Source organism: Eupeodes corollae, chromosome 2 (genome assembly GCF_945859685.1).
Source record: "Eupeodes corollae chromosome 2, idEupCoro1.1, whole genome shotgun sequence".
NCBI lineage: Eukaryota > Metazoa > Arthropoda > Insecta > Diptera > Syrphidae > Eupeodes > Eupeodes corollae.
This window is the reverse complement of record NC_079148.1, coordinates 56974183-56991271: the sequence shown is the minus strand read 5'-3', so window position 1 is coordinate 56991271 and position 17089 is coordinate 56974183. Positions and strand designations below refer to the sequence as shown.

General features: G+C 32.4%; 1 protein-coding gene across 1 annotated transcript in view; it reads left to right on the top strand.

Annotated features, from left to right (window-relative positions):
- LOC129945937 (lysophosphatidylcholine acyltransferase) overlaps nucleotides 1-16172 on the top strand; it is a 71125-nt gene extending 54953 nt beyond the window's left edge. The window contains exons 4-12 of the mRNA XM_056055919.1: nucleotides 2699-2916; nucleotides 2983-3095; nucleotides 9384-9538; nucleotides 9601-9738; nucleotides 9800-9925; nucleotides 9989-10139; nucleotides 10204-10305; nucleotides 10379-10517; nucleotides 15322-16172. Coding sequence (XP_055911894.1) covers nucleotides 2699-2916; nucleotides 2983-3095; nucleotides 9384-9538; nucleotides 9601-9738; nucleotides 9800-9925; nucleotides 9989-10139; nucleotides 10204-10305; nucleotides 10379-10517; nucleotides 15322-15407 — 1228 coding nt within the window. The 3' untranslated portion in view covers nucleotides 15408-16172. The remainder of the gene's footprint in view (nucleotides 1-2698; nucleotides 2917-2982; nucleotides 3096-9383; nucleotides 9539-9600; nucleotides 9739-9799; nucleotides 9926-9988; nucleotides 10140-10203; nucleotides 10306-10378; nucleotides 10518-15321) is intronic.
- The last annotated feature ends 917 nt before the right edge of the window (nucleotides 16173-17089 follow it).

The window sequence follows — 17089 nt, the reverse complement described above, 5'->3', positions numbered from 1 at the left end:
ATTTCTATGTTAAAATCCTTTTTGTTAGAATTTGGTTTATTAAGAAGACTGTTTACTAATTTCCATTCCTTTTTAATTACACCTTTAGCTTGCTCAAATTGATTTTCATAGTATCTGTCTCTACATAATGGAACTTCTTTTCTAAGTTGAGAGCACATATCTTTATAACGCTTCATTAAATTTCGGTTTAGCGGATGTTTGATACATTTAGTTCTTAGTTTATTTTTCAGATGAATTTTATTTAAAATATAGTTGTTTATCCAAGGCTAAAGTTTTTTTTGTTTACTCCTTAGTTTGAAAGTAACACTGGATTGGACAATATAATTTTTAAGAATATCGAAAAAAGTATCAAAAGCTTTCGAGGCATCACTTTCTAAGTAAACCGATTGCCACTCTTCAAAACAAAGCTTGCTTTTCAATTTTAAATAGTCAATTTTAGTTACTTCAAAACTTTTATCAGTAGATAATGGTTCAATGCTACCAGGGGAACCCATCAAAAGATTAGTCATGGCATGATCAGTTATACCTAAATTGAATACGCCTTTTTCAATTGTGTCAAAAGAGCAATTGGAAAAACGACCATATATGTGGTCTAAACATGTTCCGGAAACCGGTCTTGTTGGTTCGGTTATAAAAGAAGCCAAACCATGGGCTGCAAGTAAGGACAAATAAGCAGAAACAGCATCAGAATCTTCCAAAATGTCGATATTTAAATCTCCCAATATTAATAAATTTTTTGCTTTTTCGGCATACAAGAGCTTAGAAAATTCATACATAAACTCCGTTAAACTATATTTATACAATCTGTAAATGCAAAGCAAAACAAAATCTCTTTTATCTAATTTAAAATTAAGTTTTAATATATCAGCGCTTACAAAATCTAACACAGTTGATACACATTCATAATTTTCCTTAACAAAACAACCTACACCTCCAGCACAATAATCATCATTTGTTTTAGCAAAAAAGTTATAACCTGGCAAAAAGTAATCTATGTTAACGAACTTCCTTCAATTGTAAGACAATTTTCAATACGCCTGTATGCTGATGACACCCAACTCTATTTGAGCTGCCCATTGGGACTTATTGAACACTGATTGAGCGTTGGTTGAAATCAAAGTGTCTCGTGGTTTCAAAAAACAAAATTGATGTGTCTTACTTTCCAGCAATCCTTTTGAATAACTTTCCTATTGCTTACGTTGACTCAGCTAAAAATTTAGATGTAGTGTTTAACCGCAGCCTTACCTGGACACATCATATAAACAACACAATTGTGAAATCGTATGATGTCCTACGCATGCTATGGTCAACACAGCACTTTATTCCTTTAACAATTAGAATTCTGCTAATGAAAACGCTGATTTTACCTCTGCTTACTAACGGCTGTGAAATTTTTTGTAAGTTATAATTCGAGAGTAAAAAGAAATTGACGGTTGCATTTAATAGCGCAATAAGATATATTCGGCTGCGACGCGACGTTACGATAGAGTTTCGCAGTACACATTCCAACTTCTTGCGATGTCTGTTGAGAATTTTATAAAATTCCGCACAATAACCTTGTTCTCTGACATACTTCTAACTCGCCAACCTGTGGATCTTTACAATGAATTAAACTAATTCCGCGTTTTCAATGTCCTACATCTGAACGTCAGTTCTTTATCAACTCAGTAAGAATTTGGAATTCATTGCCGCGAGAAATAAAAAGTATTCATAACACGAAAAAATGGGAAAGGAACTTAAACTTTTCTTTAATAATGCATAGATTAAGTTATATTCGCAAATTTGTAAGATATTGTATCTTAAAGTGTAAGCTAATCAAGAAATAAAGAAATACTAAATACTAAAAATACTAAAATCTTTCTTAAAATGATCACTATACAAAAATAAAACTTTTCCGGTCGGATTATTATAAATACTTTCTATTAATTTACCTTCATAGCTAATGAAAATTTAATTTTCTATTTCACTAGGTCATTATTAATTTGTTACAAAGAAGCAAGTACAGTGTCACGCGTCACGCCACTAAGATTCACTCTGTCAATGTCTTTTTCTTCGTTATTCTTAATTCTTATAGATGACGCTGCTTTTGCAATTTATTTTTTCCTTACAACTTCTGTGTTTCTAATTATAATAAAAATTAGATGCAAACAAAATACATCAACGCTAAAACAATTGTTATTATTGTTTTGCTGTGGAATTAATGATATCAAATCTATTTGTCTGCAACAAACTCAAGTGGCGTATAAATTAGAGCAAAAAATATTTTTTTAATGTATACATGTAAATTTAAAAGTTTATATGGATTTAGTCTACAATATTTGAACTTGTTCTGCATTTAACAGACAGTCTTGAAAAGTTTTCTTTATTAATTCAGTTTGCGCCACCTTTTGACAAACAAAAATTTAAAAGACAAATCACAATTCCTGGTGTTTTCTAAACCAATAACCCATGTTTTGGAATACTTAAACCGACAATATGACTCATCAAAAGGTAGAATTTGAAATCAAAATTTATTTAGTATCAAGTTAAGGAAGAGAAAATCTCGTGAAATGTATATTTTTAAAGAGGAAAAATCAATTTTTGCGGAGTATTAAAAAATAGTTCCTTCCAAATTGAGTCTATAGGCAAATCTATTAAAAATGCTTACGAATCATTCTTATACCTACTTGTTTTAAATCTTTTGTTTTTATCATTTCAGAGTAACACAAAAAATTGTTGCAAACACTATGCGATTAGTCTACGCTTCAAGTTCATTCCATTATATAAAATTCATTGGCAAGCAGGCATCACAAAAAGAAGCACCAATTCTTGTGGTAGCACCTCATTCATCTTATGTTGATTCTATTATTGTTGTTGTTACAGGGCCAACATCAATTGTAGCCAAAAAAGAAACTTCTGAAACTCCAATATTGGGCAGTAAGTATTGAATTAAATTACAACAATTGGAAAATAAACAAACCTAGTATTACATATAATTTTCAGGAATAATTAACTGTGCCCAACCGATTTATGTTGCACGAGAAGATCCAAATTCAAGACAAACAACAATTCGAGAAATTATTTCACGCTGCACATCGAGTGAAGACTGGCAACAGGTATAACGAATTTTATTTAAGTTTTTCTTTTATGCTCTAAGAAGACTTTCAAAAGATTATCCCAACTTTGAAGCATGTCAAACCGGTCATTGAAAACATAATTCTATTCTCATGATGAAGTTCAAAAATGAAGAAAAAAATTAAGGTGGCACTATAGTATTTTATAAACTAGGGCCCTACTTAACAAACTTCTCCATTTAGCCTGGCCCCTAGCTAGATGTCAGATGTCAGATTCAGTTGCGCACTCCCAATTGGGTAAGGTCACTTTCCCAACGATTCCAAGACTTTCCGGGTTAAAGCTTTGGTGACCCAGGCACTCACTTTCTATATGCTTACAGGACCGTAGATCACGCGAATAACTTTCTCTCGAAACTACCCAAGGTGCTTTCATGCGTTTTGTCATAGTCTATATCAGGACGGGGGTGAATAGGGTCTTACATAGTGACACCTTGGTTGCGTAAAAGATGGCTTTACTACTCAATTGCTTTCCTAGTCCATAGAAACAACGGTTAGATAGAGTAATTCTTCGTTTGATTTTAGCGCTGGCGTTGTTGTCTGCGTTCATAGTGTAGCCTAGGTAGACGAAGTTCCTAGCTACCTCAAAATTACGTCCGCCGATGGTGACGTTTTAGCAGAGGCGTCGGTGTTGTAGGTCCTTTCTTGATGACAGCTTGTTCTTTGTTTCGCTCTCATTAATCGCAAAACCCATTTTTATAGTTCATACTTTCAAGTCAGTGCCACCAACTTTAAGAGCTTCAATTCCAAGTATAAGTAGTAAGTCCTCTAAAAGTAATTCTTGTCATGAAAAGTGCTTTCTCAAAATAGCTCGGCTTAAAATTGTAGTTCCCCTCCATCCTTGATTACATAATTCACACACACAAAATTTAAAAGTTGTCAAGTTTGAGTCTTAAGTATCAATACAATTTTACGCACTTACCGAACACAAATTCTTTTTTGTTATTCTATGACTTTGTTGTTTTGACACAAAACGTCTCTCTAACTTTTATTAAAAGTACAAAATGGTTAGTTTAAGTTCATTACTCTCCCATGAGTAACCTCATTAGTGGTATCACAATGGACCCTTGAGGTCTACGTGTGTCAATGACATCTGGACAGCTACTCCAACCTAACCTATGACTTTGTTGTTCGTTAGAAAACTTTGTGTTATGTGCTTGGGTTCGCCTTTGGTCAAATCTTAGCAAAATGCCTATTGGTATTTTCAGTTGAAATAATAATAAACGCTTTTGTATTTAAAAAAACTTTTAATGCATACACTAAGGCTATCTTACAAAGAAAGAATGAAAAAGAAGGAAAAAGAACAATTGTATTAAAGCATACAAATCATAGATATTAGGGAATTCCCCTTATAATATAAAAAACTCATAGGTTGCTTTTTGACAAATAAAGTTATAAAGTTGAATACTAAAGGATTGTATTTTGCCTTAAGGTGCAAACTCAATAGCCGCCCTCAAAATACAAATAATTTTAAAAGTTTAAAACAATTGATACAAATAATTAAAAAAAAATTAGATATTTGGATAAACAAAAATGTATTATATATTATATATGTAGTTTAATTTATACATATTATATTATATGAAAACGTAAATAACATACTTAAAAAAAAATGTATTCTCTTAGACCGATGTTAAAGATGATTTCGGCAAACTTTGGTGATGGTAGTTGCTTGGTGAAGGCGTCGGCGAGTTGGTTTTCTGTAGGAATATATTTAAGAATAATTGTTTTATTTTCTACCTGTTCTCTACTAAAATGATATTTGATATCGACATGTTTAGATCGTTTGTGAGATATTGGGTTGTTTGCTAAGGAGATACAACTCTGGTTATCTTCAAAGATTGCGATCGATTCATTGATTATAATATCAATGCTTTTTAACAATGACTTTAACCATAAAGCCTCTCGGACAGCCTCAAAGAGTGCCATATATTCAGCTTCAGTAGATGAAGCTGCAACTGAATTCTGCCGTTTTGTATTCCAGCAAATTAAATTATCGCCAAACAATTTGAATAAATAACCGGTTGTACTTTTTCTGTCGGTTTCACAACCACCCCAATCGGCATCTACAAATCCGACTAACAAATCTTTATACGGTACTTTTGTATACCTCAATTTAAAATTGATCGTACCCTTTATATATCTTAAAACTCTTTTTATATTTTGCCAAAGTTCTTTGTTGTTTTTGTTTTGGAATCTACTAAGGAAATTAATTGATGTGCAAAGATCGGGACGAGTACACAACATTGCGTACATCAAACAACCAATAAGGTTTCGACAAGGAGCGTTAAACTCTTCATCAGACATCAACGCTTTTGTGTCTAATTTGACTGCTAGAGGAGTACCTATGGGCTTACAATTTTCCATATTAAATCTTTTTAAAACATTGTTTAAATAAATACTTTGATCCATAGCAATTTCATTTTCTTTTCTTAAAACTCTTATCCCTAAAAACAACTTTATTTCATTCATATCAACCATTTCGAATTGTTGTGTTAAATAGATTTTAAAGTTTTTCATAGTTTCTAAATCTCCTGTTACGATCAAAAGATCATCAACATAAAGAATGAGGTAAATATTTTGATTTGGATGTCCTCTATCTAGAAAATATAGACAATGATAGTTAGGTGAGTTTTTGAAATGACAATTTTTTAAAACTTCATCGAAACGTTGAAACCAGCACCTAGCTGATTGTTTCAGCCCATATATCGCTTTATTCAATTTACATACCAAATTATCACTCTTTTTGGTAATACCTTCTGGTATAGTCATATAAATATCTTCCTTTAGGAATCCATTTAAAAAAGCTGACTTTACATCCATTTGATGGATAAGTAAATTGAATTGGCAAGCGAATGCTAGAATAATTCGAAAAGTGGTAATTCGAACAACTGGGGCGAATGTTTCGCTATAATCCTCTAAGTATTTTTGGCTAAAACCCTTAGCGACAAGTCGAGCTTTATACCTAGATGGGTTTCCGCTTAAATCATTTTTAATAGTAAAAACCCATTTACATTTTACAATATTTTTGTTAATTGGTCTTTGTACAATCGACCAAGTATTATTCACTTCCAGTGAATTAAGTTCCTCTTTTATGGCTTCTAACCATTTATCTTTATCTTCCATTTCATTAATTTCTTGGAAGTCTTTTGGAATCTTATTAATTATAGATTCGGCATATAATAAAAAGTTGTCATTATCTCCTTGGTCCTCTTTATAAGAGACTTTTGGCAGATTTTTGATTCTTTCACTTTTTCTACAGTTCCCGTCTGCAGTTTTAAAGTGTTTCGTTTGAACATTTTCATGTTCATCATCCGTTTCTATAATGACGGATTTATCCGTTTCTATAACACCGGATTTATCCGTTTCATCGGATTTACCTGCTTTTTGTATATCAACAGGTTCACTTTTTTCAGTGTTAGTAAATTTAGGCATTTTAAATAATTCCGTGGAGCCTTTTGATTCCACTGTATTAAAATCTAAAACTGGCCTTGATATTTTAAAATTTAGTTCGTCAAAAATGACATCACGGGCTTTTATAAATTTTTGTGTTCTAGGATCCAAAATTTTATATCCATTTGGCTCATAGCCCACAAATATACCTTTAAAAGATTTGTCGTCAAATTTACTTTTCCATTTTTTATCGTGGACAAAAACAGTAGAGCCAAAAATTTTTAAGTTACCTATATTTGGTTTTCTGTTATGCCACATTTCAAAAGGGGTTTTGTTTGGGCATAATGCTTTTGTTGGGGAAATATTTAATAAATACGTAGCAGTTAAAATTGCTTCTCCCCAAAAATATTTTTGTAAATTCACATTATTTAATATAGCAGGAGCTTTTTCTGTGAGTGTCCGATTCATTCTTTCAGCAACCGAGTTCTACTGAGGAGTATATGGGACCGTTAAATGATATGTTATACCCTTTTCCTTGAAAAATGATTTCATATCATTTGAAATATATTCACGTCCATTATCACAGTAAACTTGTTCTACTTTTAGACTAAAATGCACTTCACTTTTAGTTACGTAGTCTTTAAAAACTTCAAAAAGTTCTGACTTATGAGTCAATAGATAAACCACAGTGTAATGGGTGAATTCATCGATAAAAGTCACAAAATAATTTTTGTTATCGATTGTTACAGGGGTAATTGGCCCACATATATCCGAATGAATTATTAATAATGGACGATTAACATAAGATTTGTCTTTTTGTTTTGAAAATGGTTAACGTGATTGTTTTCCATAAATACATGCTTCGCATATCAAATTAGTAGGAACGAGATTTTTAATGACTTCACTATCTGCAGCCATTTTTCTTTCTCGCATTTCTATAAGTTTGTTTTTACTTATATGACCTAGTCTTTTATGCCATAGCATATAACTTTCGGTATCTTGCTTACAGGTATTAATTTCTGAATTTGTTTTCAGATTCAAATAATAAAATTGTATTATAATTAAATTTTTACATAACTCACCCTTAACCAATATTTCGTTGCATTTTTTAATTACAACTTCACCATTGTTTTCAAAATGTACCGACATCCCTGCTTCTTGAATACTTCGAACAGACAAAATGTTATAGGGAATCTCCGGTGAGTAAAACACGTTTTGTAGTACGCCTTTAATGCCATCCTTAGTTATAACGTCGATGGTTCCTTTTTCGTTGACGTCCAGCGTTGTGTTCTCCTTTGCTACTCCAATTTCCAAGGGTTGTTCCAGTTGATTCAAAGTTGAAAAATATTCACGCTTGTTTGCAAAGTGGTCTGTTGCTCCAGAATCCAGCAAAAATTTTATTTCATTATTCGCAGTATATTTATTTATATATTTTGTTTCGCCAATCATAAAAGCAAATTTTTTGTCACTTGGGATAATTGTTTGAACTGCTCCAGATCTGGTCCATTCCTTAGTCCTTTTGTTTGAATTGCGATGTTTATTGTTCGAAATAAATTTCTTATAATAAAAACAGTTTGCTTTGATATGGTTAGAGCGTCCGCAATGATCACATTTTGTTCGATTTGACTTTACATTAAATTTATTTCTTTTGAAAGTATTGTGATGTTTACGTTCATTTCTCATATTGTTTGTTGGTGTATTCAGTTCAATCTGAAGCACTTTGGATGATGTATCTGTTTGATCAAGTTTTATTTGGTAATCAAGCAGCTTGGTTTTTACGAATGCCAGTGTCAAGTCCTTTTCCGCTAAAGTTTGTATGGCCGTCACAATTCCATCATAAGATGAAGGTAGCGATAAAAGTAATTGTGCCACTTTATTCATCTCGTCGACCTGAGCTCCTGCTGCTTGTAGCTCAGTGATTAACTCATCAAATTTTATGAAGTGATCAAATAAAGAGATATCGCCTTTGAATTTAAATGTTAAGAGCTTCTTCTGCACCGATAACTGGGTGGCCGAACTTTTACGCTCATAAATTTCGTCGAGCTTCTTAATTATGTCCAATGCTGTCTTTTCTTCAGTTATCATGCCAATCATTGTGTCGTTCAGATGCTCAATAATGCATCCTTTTGCAATTCGCTCCATTCTCCTCCATTCTCCTGAGTTTTTATTTTCGGAAGAGTTCTCTTCCAGTGCTGGAAGACAATTTTCTTCAGCAAGTAATGCTTTCAATCGAAATTTCCATATACTATAATTTTCTCCATTGAAAGGAGTTATATTCCTCTTATTTTTGGAATTTGACATCTTGGTACTTTTTTGTATTATATAATTTTATATAAAAGCACAACAATAATTAATTAATTAAACAAACACAGAAAGCAATGACTGGGCCAATAACCTATTGGTATTTTCAGTTGAAATAATAATAAACGCTTTTGTATTTAAAAAACTTTTAATGCATACACTAAGGCTATCTTACAAAGAATGAAAAAGAAGGAAAAAGAACAATTGTATTAAAGCATACAAATCATAGATATTAGGGAATTCCCCTTATAATATAAAAAACTCATAGGTTGCTTTTATTTAAATACTTACAAGTGATGACAAATAAAGTTATAAAGTTGAATACTAAAGGATTGTATTTTGCCTTAAGGTGCAAATTCAATAATGCCAATCTTCTTATAGCTTTTTATTTAAAAAAAAAACCGTCTTCGTGGGTTCCATATCTCAATAAGTCATCGAATAAAATAGTTCTGAAAGGTACAATAATCAAGAAAACATAGCAAAATATTTAAACAAATTCTCTTTGTCTAAAATAGATTTTATAACATATATAATATATGTAAGTTTTTATCACACAAATTCACCAATTACTAATTTTAGGTCGTAATATTTGCCGAAGGAACATGTACAAATCGGTCAGCATTGATAAAATTCAAACCTGGTGCCTTCTATCCTGGAGTACCAGTCCAACCAGTATTGCTAAAATATCCAAACAAATATGACACCTACACATGGACTTGGGATGGACCTGGGTTGTAAGTAGGCCAGTATTTAATTTTTGTTTTCTTATTATTTTTTTTAATTTCACTCAAATCAGGCTTAAACTACTCTGGTTGACAATGGCAAAGATTTACAGCCGATGTGAAATCGAATTTCTGCCAGTTTACACACCCAATGAAGAAGAAAAGGCAAATCCCAAACTATTCGCTGAAAATGTTCAAACTGTTATGGCTAAGTAAGAAGAATCTGATTAAAAAATTATAAATTGAAATAAAACTTTTTTCTTTCATTTACAGAGCTTTGGGTGTTCCTGTTTCAGATTATTCATTTGAAGACTGTGTTATGATGAATCGTGCCAAATTAATGAAAATTCCATTCCCAGGAGATATAGTTCAAATTGAAAGATGTTTACATGGATTGGGGTAAGTTTGCGGTTATAAGTATTCAAAATCTTATACAATTCAAAATATGAATTTTAATTTCAGAATACTTTACGGAGACAAATACAAAGAACTAGCGTCTAAGTATTGCTGCTTACCTGGTGATGATAATATTGACTTGATCACTTTAGAAGATCTACTAAGCATTGATTCAAATAATAAAATCCTTTCTGAATTATTTAAAATTCTAGACCACGTATGAACTATTCTTTACTTTGTGCTAAACAATAAATGAATTATTTTGTACTATTCAATTCTAGCACAAGGCAGAAACGATTAGCTTAAGAAGTTTTCTCTTATGCTTATTTTACTGTCAAATTAGAGATGAAAGACTTATTGAGTTCCTTAGCATTATTGTTAACGTAATAATAATAAAATTGTTGTTATAAAATAAATAAATCAATAATATAAATAAATATATTTTTTAAATTTCAGTTATATACACCATCTAGTCAGAGTATATCAAGAGAATGTTTGAGAAAAATTGTACGACACTGTGGAAAATTAACGGAAGAGAAAATTGATGCTTTGTTTTTCAGCATTGATCATACGAACAAAGGAACGATATCTTTTGGTAAATATTTTTACAAAATTTAATTAATTTAAACAAAAGCTTTTTGCAAGTGGTTACAACTATCAGTTTTATATTCTACCTGTATTTAAGTTACATGAACGGGTTTCTTCACCTTAATTGTTTAACCGTGTTTTTTGGCATTCGATAAATAGTGTAGTAGAAAATTCCCAAGAAAACGCATCGATAGTAGCCAATGGTTGTATTTAAAAATTGGTACAAGCTATAGAAGACCTGTCAGAATAATAATTTAAAACAACAACACATAAAATGGAAAATGTTCAAGAAGAAATGTTAAGAAAACATCTGAAATCAATTGCGTCAAGGAGGGGTTTTGTTCGTAGACTACTACATTAACTTGTGGTGTTAAAGCGGGCTTGAAGCTCGCCTCAATTCTTTATACATATACCTTAATCGAGTTGAAATGAACTTGACTCGACTCGATTCCCGTCGGGGAACGGTTAGGTTGAAGTGGCTGTACAAGATGGAAACGGACACATTTAGGTCAGTTTAATGGCCCATTGTGATACCACATGAATCTTGAGGCTTCCTCCTAGCTCAATGGAACCAGTTTGAGTCCCTTAAGAAACGTGAGAGGCTGATTATGCAGATATGATTTAGATCGTTTAGATCTTTAAAGAAGAATTCTACTAGGTAATTCTTGCATTTTCAAGCCAGATCAGGGCATGTACAGAGAAGATGAAGAACTGTATCCTCCTCTTCCTCGCCCATACAGCTTCTGCAAAAGTCATTTGAGAATACGCCTAGTCGCGTGGCGTGCTTTCCTATTAGAAGTGTCCGGTTATGATACCAGTCCAGTGTTGGCCAGATGTTTTTTGTGGCCTGACACGTGGTGATGTTGTTCCACCTGGTGCCTGCACTCCTCACAGTGTGTGCCAAACGTGGTAGAATGGGCTGCACTGTACCGATCCTGGCGAGTTCATCTCCCTTACAATAACCTGGAATGTCTCTATGCCCGGCACCCAGCAAAGGTGAATATTAAACTGCTGTGCCATCTCCATTAGAGATGATCGACAGTTATGGACTGTTATGGAGTTTGTAGAGGCAGAGTCCAGTGATTTGATAGCAACCTGACTATCTTTAAGCCAAGACAAGACTTCTTTTATCGCCAAAAGTTCCGCCTGAAATACGCTACAATGATTGGGAATGCGGAATGAGAGACTTAATTTCAGTCGTTCAGAGTACACACATCCACCAACCCATTCTTTTGTTTTTGAACCATCTGTGTAAAAATGGATTGACTTATCCTCCAAGAATGTCCTATCTTCTCTATAAGATCTGAGAGGTATACAAATCTGGACATTTCTGTCGAATTGCAGTTGGGGGATGGTGTAGTCTGTGTGCTTTGGAATTGATTTTAAATACCTAAGAATTACGGAGTGGCCAATATTGTTGTTAGTCCACTGCGACGAAGCTTTGAGGCGACTAGCAGAGGTTGCAGATATTTTTTTCCTTAATATGTCAAGAGGTGTTAAGTAGATTAAGGTGTCCAGTGCCGCAGATGGGGTCGTGCGAAGCGATCCGCAGGCTGAACCAATTACTTCGTCTTACCGAAAGAGTTGTCAAAATAACCACTTTGTCACCAGTACAAAATATTGAGTCTCATAATAACGAAGTCGAAATGACTAATAGTGGATCGCTAAATGACACCTCATCTTTAAACCAAATAACTGACGAAACTGATACAATTCACAACATTGATTCTCATAGTGTCAAAAATGAAATGACTCATAGCGGATCGCTAAACGATGCAGCATCATTAAAGCGGAAAATTCACGAAAGTGACGCCGAATATAGTGATGCTAATCCCTCAACGAAGAAGCCTGCCAGGTCCGCTTCTCCCTCTGCATCTGAACTTCCTTCTCAACATCTTCAATCAACTCTAACCTTATCAACATATTCTGTCCCAATCAAAGCAAAAACAACTTCACCATCATCAATAGAGCTATTACTCGCAAATGCAAACCCATCATCATCAACGTTAACAAACTCATTGTTATTTTCATCTCTTTCAAAGAAAACTCATCTAAACTCACCTATCTCATGTGGATTGAAAGTAGTCGAAGACCATCGAACTATATTTTTATCTAAACTTGACCCTTCAACCAACGCCCTCGATATTAATAACTTTATTTCGAACAAGACTGATGCGTCGCTATTAAAAGTTGAGAAAATGATTCATCGAAACCACTCGAAATATTAATCTTTTAAGACAAGAGTTCCAGGCTCAATCTTCCACCTACTAAACTCAACATCGCTTTGGCCAAAAAGTATCATAATACACCAATTCGAGAATAAACAAAATAATCAAATAAAGTCGTCATCCTTTAACCCTTTTCAAGAGACCCGGACAATGCATTATTATCGAAGAGGCAGATTCAACAAGTTTTGATTTATTACCAAAACATCAATGGCCTAAGGACATGACATAATTACTCTTACAGAAACATGGCTAAATAATTCCTTCAAAGATACCGAACTCTTTGACTCAACTTACCAAGTTTTTAGACGAGATAGGCACCAATCGAGCGACTCAGAGACAGTTGGTGGTGGAATACTATTCGCGGTAAAAAACTACCTTATATGCACTTTGGTTGATACTTTTGATCTTTCTGACGTCGAAATGCTATGTATTAAAATCAAATTGGAAACAGGTTATCTCTTTATTATCTCAGTATACATACCTCCAAGATCTACCAGTTTTGTCTATGAAAATTGCATACATTTAACTGAGAAGATCCACGCCCAAATGGAACCTAATGATGAACTGCTGATCGAAGGTGATTTCAATCTTCCGAACCTCAACTGGACAAAATCATCAAATTTCAACTATTTTACACCTATCAGTCCAACGAGCACCAATAAATGAAAACTGCCAAGAAAGCAATAAAATTATCTTTAAAAACGACACAAGAAGTGATATGTACTCTGGGGCGAATACGCGTTTTTTCAATCAATTTTATATTAAATATAAAAAACAGTAAAATTATTGGTGTATGTTTTACCGGAAGTGTATGTAATCCGTCGTTATATATAATTTCTAGGAAATGTATACAATGCCATAAATCGCAAGGAAATGTGTGAATTAAGTTTTTCTATACACATTGCCTAGGAATTCTATACATCGCCTAAGCAGCAATAGGAATTGTATATAAATCCTAAGAGCTAAGCTGCCTAAAGAGGTGTTGTATATAATATTAGATATATTTACTCTACTGGGTCCAGAGGTTTCCATCAAAGTAATCGAAAACTTAAAAACATATTGGCCATTATAAAATTATCCATGGTAAGCCCAGGCATGTGGAAAGGGCGAATCAGGATATCGAAAATATGCTTACCACTTGGATGCAAGACAATAATAATTCACATTAAAGCAAGGGTATAAGGTTTGTTCAACTCATGAAAAAGATGGCTTTTCACGCTGGCATCAAGCAAAGTGCTTATTTTTTGCATGTAAAATTAAAGTAGGTCTACAGTTACCACATGATTTCACACAAAACATCGAAACTGAAGAAGATTTAGAGAAAATCATTGAAAACCTTCAACAGAATGTTGCAGAAGATCCCAAGGCACCAACGGCTTATCTTGATGTAAATATGGTAGAACCAATCTCAGTCTACAATAATTTAGATCAGTGTGAGACCAGCACAGTACCTTCAGCCAGTGCATATGTTCTGTAGCAAGAGAGGCAACGAAGGGTCTGCTGCTTTGTGTATTGTGTTCAAAACATTTAGTAGTTTAAAAAATCGACATTCTGCTAAGCAAAACCTGCAACAACAGGCAAGAGAAATGTTAAATACAAGGGACAAGAAGTTTCCTTCTGTGTCCTTAGGAACTTCTGTAAGGGTTTCCGTACCAGAAGTCGACCGGAGACGTGGTGACGACGCCCGAAAAATTATAGGTGTAATCTTAAATTAAACAGATATCGAGCTTTATCAGATTGTAACAAAGAATGGAATCATAAAACAATTGTATTCTAGATCTGAATTCAGTGTGTGTGCCCAAGAGGTAGTCTGAATACCAAAGAAGTACCTATAGTACCGAAATTTCCATACGCACGAATATTGCGAATATGCAATCAACTGGGACTGGACAAGGATTCAAAAAATGTCTTTGCAAGAAGGGTTATAGCTCATCAAAATATTTTTGCCTCAAAAATATTATGTAATTCTAAGTGTCACTTCAGCTTACCCTTTAAAAATAAATAATTTCTTTCATTTAAAAATAAAGTAAAACAAATTAAGACACATTTTTGTATATCATTTTTAGTTGGTATATTTTATTTTCAAATTTTTGGTTTAATTTAACACATTTCCTAGCGTTGTTAAGAAGTTGTATACAAGGAGGAAATATGTGTTTTAAATAGTCTTTTGTAAATCTTTTTATACATTTCCTAAATAGACTCGATACTGTATAAATTCCTAGGAATTGTATATAATTCCTAGGTTTCATACATTTCCGGTAACATATGGACCACATTAAAGCACATGTAATCAATCAATTATTAATTATATGGCATCCTTTTACGGCTCCAGAAGTCCTGTTGGCAAAGTACAATCATTACAACGGTGCGATTACAATGATATTTGGAAATTATGAAAAACACTTTGCAATCACTTATTTTAAATAATATTTAAAAGTATCTGTTTGAATTATGTATGTATATGCAAATAATAATATGTTAATAAAATATACTTTATTTTTGTTTGTAACGAAAACCTTCTTACTAAATAAGCAAGGGCTTATGTTTCAATAATAAACTTAACAGTTCTTATTTTTTTTCTAGATGATTTCAAGGACTATACCCAAGACCAACCAAAGTATGCATTTCTCTACAAAAAACAAGAGCATATAAGAAGATCATGGACGTAAATAATAAAATACAAATATTTTTATTTTGTAAAACAAAAACTTTTGAGATTAAGCGCTTGGCACTTTTAAAACAAATATAATAAATGTTATGTTGTTAGGAGTTATTGAATTGTGAATTTTGCAAATACGAATTTATCAATGGCTTTGTTATAAAATTAGTCTGTCTTTTTTTTTTCATTTTAAATTATTTAATAGTTATTTAATAACATTTTAGAAAAAAATGTTTGCAAACAAATTTGATTAAAAACTGTAGAACAGTTAATTATAGTGATAACGAAAATGGATAAAAAGAAGGCTCTTAACATTCAAATGAAAACTAAAATTATAAGTAAAGAATGTAGTTATTCTAAAAAAACGTTTTATTTTTAGAAAAAAATGTTAGCCAACAGAAAAATAAAAATGTTGAAAAATTAACCAATAAACCAAAGAGTTTCAAATTGGAAACAGAATTAAAAAAAAATCTTAGAAGCAAAGAGTATTATTTAAATAATAGAAATGATGTTCGAGACATGCGAATTTGTTCATGAAGGCTTTTTAATATTTCTGCTATTAGAAATTCTTGGGACTTTTGATTTTTTTTAAATAACTGTTCGTTTGTCTCGAGTCTCATCCTTAAAAGATATATAGTGAAGTGACCTTGAAAAACTCTTTTTTATTTATTTGTTATTGTGTCATATTTAATTGAAATGAAAAATTGTTTTTAATTTAGTTACCAAATCAAATCTTTAAAAGTTAAGGGCTTGTACAAGAAGTAAATGGAGAATGAAAAGAGCAACATAATTCAAGTGTTTTATTTCATGTGCGAAACATTTTCTTATTTTTTTTTTCCAAGAAGAATTTAGAACTTAAGTTATGTTCTCAGACTATAGCATTCTGTTTAACCCATTTCCGGCTAATGTTGCGAAAACGCAACGTCTCACGTTTAGTCTCCAGGGACTTAATTGGTACATTTTTTATAGCGTTTTAAAACTAATATTGGACGTTTATTAAATTATCTAATCGACCTGTTTTTGGATTTTAAAAAAAATTTAATGTCTTCAAAATTTGCAATTTTTAAAATTTTTAGGTAATATTTTCAAACTTAAAAAAAAAATGAAAAAAAAAATCAAAACAAACTTTACAAACATGTAAACAAAAGTTTGAAATAATATTTTTAAAAAAAATTGAATACATTTTTATGGGTAATTTGCCTCGCAGGTGAGATTATACCTCTGCGTTGCGTTTACGCAACATAAGCACAATGCAGTAGCAAAAGCACAAAGAAATAATATTTTTCTTTTGTCCATTTTTGATGTCATGTGTGTGTTTAAAGCAATCACATACATATTAGTGCCATACAAAATTCATTCACCAAATAGATAAAACCCTTTGGAAAAACCGTTTACCCCATCCGCGCGAGATAATTCTTAGAAATGATTACACAGTAGTAAAAATTGATTCCTTTTTTCAAGATATTGTGTGCATTTTTATCTAAAAAAATCATCCAACAATTACAGGTATATGTATTGGAAAACCCTTTTCCCATTTCCTTAGATTTAGCACACTTTTTGTTTTTACATTATAACCACTTATAAAAACGGGCTGCATATTAAAGGGGTTTTGTCGGCTAAAGAACTAGAAAATTTGTTAATGAATCCTAGTTCAGGCGAAGATGATGAATTGAACCATAAAGTAGGATAAGC